General features: G+C 41.7%; 1 protein-coding gene across 10 annotated transcripts in view; it reads left to right on the top strand.

Moving 5' to 3' along the window:
- The first annotated feature begins 1,561 nt into the window (after nt 1–1,561).
- The window catches only part of KIF27 (kinesin family member 27), an 88,400-nt gene continuing 82,018 nt past the window's right edge, over nt 1,562–7,943 (top strand). For 7 of the 10 annotated variants that reach the window (XM_067744721.1, XM_067744725.1, XM_067744722.1 and 4 more), the window contains exons 1-2: nt 1,562–1,736; nt 5,602–5,986. In XM_067744721.1, coding sequence (XP_067600822.1) covers nt 5,689–5,986 — 298 coding nt within the window. In that variant the 5' untranslated portion in view covers nt 1,562–1,736; nt 5,602–5,688. Of the gene's footprint in view, nt 1,737–2,776; nt 3,153–5,601; nt 5,987–7,943 lie in introns of all 10 variants that reach the window. The other 3 variants (XM_067744720.1, XM_067744729.1, XM_067744728.1) reach the window with 3 other exon arrangements.

Below are 7,943 nucleotides of genomic sequence, written 5' to 3'. Positions count from 1 at the left end.
CTGCTATCCAATTGCTTTGCTTCAGTATAGAGAGGCACATGCAGCCTCTTGCCCTAGCCCTGTCCAACCAGAAGGCCAGTTTCCCCTTGGTGCCACTCCCCCAGGCTCTCCAGGTCACTCTTAGAGCCTCCTTTGACTTAAGAGAGATTCCTCTTACTTGTGAACCCTCTATTCCCCACTCCACAAGGACCAAGACCCCATGACTCTCCTTTAACACGCCAAGTCCCTCTTTATAAGGGCTATAAAAGGAGATAGGATTGGAGTTGGAATGGAATTAGTTTTGTTCTGCTGTAAATCCTGGGGGTGAAGGGGGTGATAATGACTGGTGTCTACAATGTGGGGAACTTAAGTGACCCCTTCTCTTCAACTTTGGACTCAAGACACCAATTTGGGGGCAACAGGAAATGTCCCGTTCCAATTCTGTTAGGCATTTGCTGACCTCGTCTGCAGACATGTGGCCTCCTGAAACCTGCTGCCTAGTCTTCCCGGGAATTCCCAAACCTAAATTGTTACTGTTATTCATTGCAGTTTTGTCAGCAGACCAGTCATGATAGGCAACTTTAAAAAAAAAATTCTAAAAGTGCAACATAATTAACAAATTCACATCTTTGGATTTTAAAAATTCAAAATAATTCAATTTAATAATTTAAGCAGCTTTTTTTCCTGCTTTCACTTTTAATTTTTATGAGAGAAGGACTGCTTTTTGAAGATACTTAGATAGTGCTATTAAAAATGGGAGGCATTGAGGCATTTAAAAGTAAATTGGAAAAGTTAAACATAGAATTACCATATGACCCAGCAATTTCATTCCTAGGTCTATACCCAGAAAAACTGAAAAAAACAAAACAAAACATTAAACAGATACTTGTACATGATGTTAATAGCAGCATTATTCATATTATTCCCAAAGTGGAAAAAACCCACATATCCCTCGGCTGATGAATGGATAAATAAAATGTGGTATGTCCACATAACGTAATATTATTCATCCATAAAAGGGAATTAAAGTTCTGATACATGCTACAACATGGGTGAAACTGGGAAACGTTTAGCTCTTGCCAGACACAAGGCCACAAATTGTATGATTCTATGACTATGAAATGCCCAGAACAGGTAAATCCATAGAAACAGAAAGCAGATTAGTGGTCGCCAGTGGCTGGGGAAGAGAGGAATGGGAGTGACTGCTAACTGGTATGAGGCTTTCCTTTTGGGGTGATGAAAATGTTTTGGAAATAGGTTATGGTTGCACAACATTGTGAATGTCTAAAACGCCATTGAATTGTACACTTTAAAACGGTTCATGTTATGTTATGCGGACTTAACTTCAATAAAAATAAACGAATTGGTAGCTAAAATATTGAAAGCAATGTGAATCTTTCTCATATTCATCTTACAAACTCCTGGAGAGTTCTCTGGCTCAGCACTATGAGAGGGGTCCCTGGGTAGTATTTACTTCGGAGCTAATCTGGGAGACGGGGCCTCCAGGTGGCCGGCTCTAGGCTCCTCCCTGACGGGGCGGGGGCATGGGCGGGGCTTGGCGGGCTGGGGCGGGGCCTGGGGAGCTTCCGGCCGCCCTGAGGGGTGGGGGAGCGTCAGCGCGGGCTTTGCTGGTTGCCGGGAGAACCCGCGGCAACAAAAGGCGCGGGCTGAGGCGGTAGCTGCGGTGCGGCGGTGCGAAGTGAAGGCGAAGAGTCCTGCGCTGCGCTAGCCGCGGGAGACTGGGGTTTCTCGAACCGGTCAGTGAGTGGCAGGCGGGTCGGGCCGGGCTGGCGGGGTCGGCCCTGGTGCGGCGCCGGCCGGCTCTCTGAGCCGGTGTTCCCGGTTGGCCGTTGGGAGGAGAAGGGGCCGGCCGGGGGGATTGGGAGCCTCCGCGGCTCGGCTGGCGGGGAGGGCGGTCGGGGCGCCCGCAAGGCGGAGCAGTGCGTCCGAGGGGCCTGGGCCTATGCTGGGACTCCCAGGCGAGCGGCCGGGGAAGTTGGGTGCGCCTTGAGGTAGAAGGGCTTGGGGAAGAGGGACGCGCGGGAACCCCGGGAACCCCGGACCGAGCCTCACTGAATCGGATCCTGTGTATTTCTTGTTTTCGTGCTTCCAGCTGCGGTATCTGAAGAGGGATGGAAAGGCCCATCTTCCTTGGGGGTTTCGTTTTGTCACAGGTCTCCTTTTTCCATTGCGGATGTTGAAACTTCGGTGCATTATAAGTTCTGCGGAAGTCTGAAAGACCCCTCCCTTAGAGCAGGAGATAATTGAGAAAGAAAGGGTGCCCAGATTCTTTCTTTGAAACACTTTTAAAATAAAACTTCGCCCACTCCAACTTTAAAAATCTTTGTTGTTTCCCCTGTTTGCTTCCTGTCTTCTCCATCTGTTCTTTATGCATTTGGGGCCTTTTCTGAGATCCTTATGAGATTCACTATCCACTTGCCAGAAAGTTTCTTAAGAAAATATTACTTACAAACTACAATTTTTAGCAGTCACTACTTCTGAAAAGCCAAGGGAACAGGATGGCAACGGTATTTGGAGACACTTTTCTGATCAACGACACGGCATCAGTGATCGAATATTTCTCCTTCCTTTGCTCAGATTTCAAAACTCCGTTGAGTATGCCAGCCAATCAGATTTCACCTTTCTTTACATTGATTGGTGAGATTAATACATACACTTCTGATGGCTGTAATTGATCAGAATCTGAAGAAGTATAAGTGCTATGGATTTTTTAAAAGACATGTAAATTCTTTTTAAAATTTATTCATTTATTCATTCATTTATTTATTTATTTTAGCGGTACGCGGGCCTCTCACTGTTGTGGCCTCTCCCGTTGCGGAGCGCAGGCTCAGAGGCCATGGCTCACGGGCCCAGCCCCTCCGCGGCATGTGGGATCTTCCCGGACCGGGGCACGAACCCGTGTCCCCTGCATCGGCAGGCGGACTCTCAACCACTGCGCCACCAGGGAAGCCCAGAACCATTTATTTTTGTTTTGTTTCTTTAAACATTTTTGAGTATCTTCTTTTTTTTTAAGATTTATTTTTTTGGCTGCGTTGGGCCTTCGTTGCTGTGCGCGGCCTTTCTCTAGTTGCGGCAAGGGGGGCCTACTCTTCGTTGCAGTGAGAAGGCTTCTCATTGTGGTGGCTTCTCTTGTTGTGGAGCATGGGCTCTAGGTGAGTAGGCTTCAGTAGTTGCAGCACGCAGGCTCAGTAGTTGCGGCATGTGGGCCCTAGAGCATGTGGGCTTCGGTAGTTGTGGTGCATGGGCTCTGTAGTTGTGGCTTGCAGGCTCAGTAGTTGTGGTGCATGGGCTTAGTTGCTCCGCAGCATATGGGATCTTCCCAGACCAGGGATCAAACCCGTGTCCCCTGCATTGGCAGGCGGATTCTTAACCACTGCGCCACCAGGGAAGTCCTATGAACCGTTCTGAATTAACTTTTGTATACGATGTGAGGTAGAAGTCCAACTTCATTTTTATGCATGTGGATATCCAGTTGTCCCATGACCACTTGTCGAAAAAACTATCTTTCCCCCATTGAATTGTGTTGACACTGTTGTTGAAAATCAGTTGCCCATAAATATGAGGATTTATTTCTGTATTCTCAATTCTTTTCCATTGATCTTTAAGTCTGTCGTATGCCAGTACCACACTGTCTTGATTACTGTTGCCTGGTTTTAAAATTGGGGAAGTATGTCCTCTAACTTTGTTCTTTTTCATTATTGTATTGGCTATTCTATGTCCCTTGAATTTCCATATGAATTTTAGGATCAGCTTGTCAGTTTCTACAAAGAAGTCAGCTGGGATTTTGATAAGCATTCTGTTGACTCTTTAGATCAATTTGGGGAATATTGCCATTTTAATATGTTAAGTCTTCTAATCCATGAACATGATATGTTTTTCCATTTATTTAAATCTTCTTTACTTTCAACAATATTTTGTAGTTTTCAGAGTGTAAGTTTTACACATCTTTTGTTAAATTTATTCCTAAATTTATTTGATTCTTTGTAATGCTATTGTAAATGGAATTGTTTTCTTAACTTATTTTTCAGGTTGTTCATTGTAAGTATAGCTACCAATTTAATTTTTTTAAAACATTGTCCCTGCAGTTTTTAAAAAATATTTATTTATTTTACTTTTGGCAGCATTAGTTCTTAGTTGCGGCACATGGCATTGTTCGTTGGGATGCACAGGTTCAGCAATTGTGACGCGCAGGCTCCAGAGTGCACAGGCTCTGTAGCTGTGGTGCACGGGCTTAGTTGCCCGTGGTGTGTGGGATCTTAATTCCCCGACCAGGGATCGAACCTGCATCCCCTGCATTGGAAGGCAGATTCTTTTCTGTTTGTTTTTAAAAATAATTTATTTTATATATTTATTTTTGGCTGTGCTGGGTCTTCGTTACTGCACACGGGCTTTCTCTAGTTATGTTGAGTGGGGGCTACTCTGTTGCCGTGCGCAGGCTTCTCATTGCAGTGGCTTCTCGTGTTTCAGAGCACGGGCTCTAGGCTTACAGGCTCAGTAGTTGTGGCACATGGGCTTAGTTACTCCACGGCATGTGGGATCTTCCTGGACCAGGGCTCGAACCCGTGTCCCCTGCATTGGCAGGTGGATTCTTAACCGCTGTGCCACCAGGGAAGCCCAGAAGGCGGATTCTTAACCACTGGACACCAGGGAAGTCCCCCAATATAATTTTTAATGTATTAATTCCACCAGAGATCTTCAGAAATAAGTACCATGTAATTTAGGAGTGGAACAGCAGTTTTTCTGTTAGTTTTGGTTATTTTTAAATAGAAGATTTAGTTTTAAATTTACATTGACTTATAGAAATCCTTAAAACTATTTTCATGGATTGATTTCTAACATTTGCGACAAAGAGGAGTTGTTATTTTTCAGTACATAGCTGTAAAATCTAAGGGTTTGCTTTGCACTACTGTGTACATGTACAATTACCCAATTATTTCCTTGCCTTATGTTTCTTTTTAATTAATTTATTTATGGCTGAGTTGGGTCTTCGTTGCTACACGGGCTTTCTCTAGTTGCTGAGAGCAGGGGCTACTCTTCGTTGTGGTGCGTGGGCCTCACATTGTGGTGGCTTCTCTTGTTGCAGAGCACGGGCTCTAGGCACGTGAGCTTCAGTAGTTGTGACATGTGGGCTCAGTAGTTGCGGTGCACAGGCTTAGTTGCTCCGTGGCACGTGGAGTCTTCCCAGACCAGGGCTCGAACCCGTGTCCCCTGCATTGGCAGGCGGATTCTTAACCACTGCGCCACCAGGGAAGTCCTTGCCTTATGTTTCTAATTCCCCGGTTATTCAATATTTAGATTAATGAGCTGGGAAACATATTACCACTATAGAAAGAATGGCATAGTGGAATCCCATGCACTTATCACTTTGCTTCATCATTTACCAACTCAAGGCTCCCATCCCCTAGATTATTTTGCAGCAAATCCAGACATCATATCACTTCATCTATAAATTATAGGTATACTTTTTCAAGACAGATTTACTCTTTGTAGCTATCTTATATTAGAACAAAACCTGCTTTAATTGACTTTGCTTTAGAAGTTGCTTAGTTTATTAGGATAGAGAAGTCAATAACTAAATTTTGTTTTTATTTTGATACACAGGAGTCCAGATCTTACGTAAAATGGATGTTTCTCACGCTAGATACTGAATATTAAGTAGAAAATCTGTTTAGTAAAATCTAAGCTGCCATGGAAGAAATACCAGTAAAAGTTGCTGTAAGAATTAGACCTCTGCTGTGCAAAGAAGTTCTTCATAATTATCAGGCTTGTGTGAGAGTTATTCCAAACACCCAACAAATTATCATTGGGAGAGATAGAGTCTTTACTTTTGATTTTGTTTTTGGCAAAAATTCCACTCAAGATGAAGTTTATAATACCTGTATAAAGCCACTAGTGTTGTCACTCATTGAGGGCTATAACGCAACCGTTTTTGCCTATGGACAGACTGGATCTGGGAAGACATACACCATTGGAGGAGGCCATGTTGGTAAGATTCTCATACTCTTTTACTTTTATTTCAGACAGTAGAAAGAAGCTGAAATACCAGTGCCTGACACATAGTAGGTGCTCAGCATATTAACTGAATGAAATAATCAATAGGATAACAGATGTGTTCATAAGATCATCATCTTTGAAAGATTTGCTTTAAATAGTGAAGTTTCATTAAACAATTTATGATTATATTAGCTTGAGGAAAGACGTTTAAGACAATGTTCAGTATTCAGCCCTTTGCTGTTTTTCCCCAGTTTTGAGATATAATTGACATGCAACATTGTATTAGTCCAAAGTATACAGCATAATAGTTTGATATATCTATATATTGCAAAATGATTACCACAGTAAGTTCAGTTAACATCAATCACCTCAGTTACATTTTTCTTCTTGTGATGAGAACTTTTAAGTTCTACTCCCTTAACAATTTTCACAGCTTGGTCACATACTTAAAGCTATATTATTTTTTTTTAAGAGGCCATGAATACAATTTTAATTCCTTAAGGGAAAAGGTTATTAAAGTTATCTATTGTCCTAAAATATTTTAGCTAAAATATTTCATACCAAAAGAAACAGATCACCATTAGGAAGAGTTTTTGATGTTTTTTTCTGCTAGTTTAAAAAAAATTAATGTTCATTGTAAAAAGAATTGCAAGTGATGCTTAAGAAATCTAATTAAACTAATGAAAGCTCCTCTCATTCCCAGGAAATAACAGTTTGATGTATACATTCAGAGTCCTCTAGACATTTTTCTAGGTATATTACAAGTACTCACACATGTAGTGTTTTGGGTTTTTTTGTTGTTAGTTTAATTGTTTGATGAGGTATTTCATACCTGTGATTCTGTAACTTTCTTTTTGCATTTAACGATATAAAATATCATTTCACTTCTTTCCATTTGGGTCATAGAATTTCACCTCATTTTTTTTGGCTGTACATATAATGTTCCATAGTTTGAATGGATCATAATTCACCCATTCCAGTATTAATGGACAGGATTAATGGTTGGTTTTGATTTTTACTGTTATAAAAAGTTACAGTGTATATATCTTTATGCATTTAACTTTGCATCCATTTGTTAGTATTTGTAGAATAGATTCCTAGAAGTAGATTTGTTGAGTAATGGGTATGCACGTTTAAAATGGGGATAGATACTGACAAATTATCCAAAAGGGTGTACCAGTTTATATCCTGCCACCAATATGTGAAAGCCATTTATTTGCTCATATCCTTGCCAGTTACTGGAAATCAGAAATCCGAAATTTTTTTTTCACTATCTGATAAGTGAAAAATTGCACTTTGTTGTTTGAAGTTACATTTCTTGGTGTATTTGTGAAAATAGCATTTTTGATTTCCCAGCCTAGCTGTAAGACACCAATTCTGGGTCAGTCATCTGCTGTTTGATTATTGACCGTGCAAATAATGTAGTTTTTTTCTCCAATAAATAATTTATTGAGCTTTTGCAGTGGCTAGAGTACCATGCTAGGCACTGTGGTAGATGAAATCTCTTATTTTTCAATATGATGCTTATTTAAATTACTATTCATTTCCCTGTTTTTCAGAACCTTGGATTTACCTACTTTTACCAGGTGTAATCTTCTCTAAAAGCTTTCATTTGCATACTCTTTTTTTTTTTGCGGTACGCGGGCCTCTCACTGTTGTGGCCTCTCCCGTTGCTCCGGACGCTCAGGCTCAGCGGCCATGGCTCACGGGCCCAGCTGCTCCGCGGCATGTGGGATCTTCCCGGACCGGGGCATGAACCCGTGTCCCCTGCATTGGCAGGCGGACTCTCAACCACTGCGCCGCCAGGAAAGCCCTGCATACTCTTTAAATAGTGTATAAGAGCTAAATGATGGCTATTAAAGTATAAAACTTTACAGTTTTTCTCTCTGAAATAGTCTTTCAGGAATATAAGAGTGACAGTGAAAATGTGATCTTTAGGTTACCAGAAT

This window comes from Pseudorca crassidens, chromosome 7, assembly GCF_039906515.1.
Source record: "Pseudorca crassidens isolate mPseCra1 chromosome 7, mPseCra1.hap1, whole genome shotgun sequence".
Taxonomy (NCBI): domain Eukaryota; kingdom Metazoa; phylum Chordata; class Mammalia; order Artiodactyla; family Delphinidae; genus Pseudorca; species Pseudorca crassidens.
This window is presented reverse-complemented; position numbering and strand designations above follow the sequence as displayed.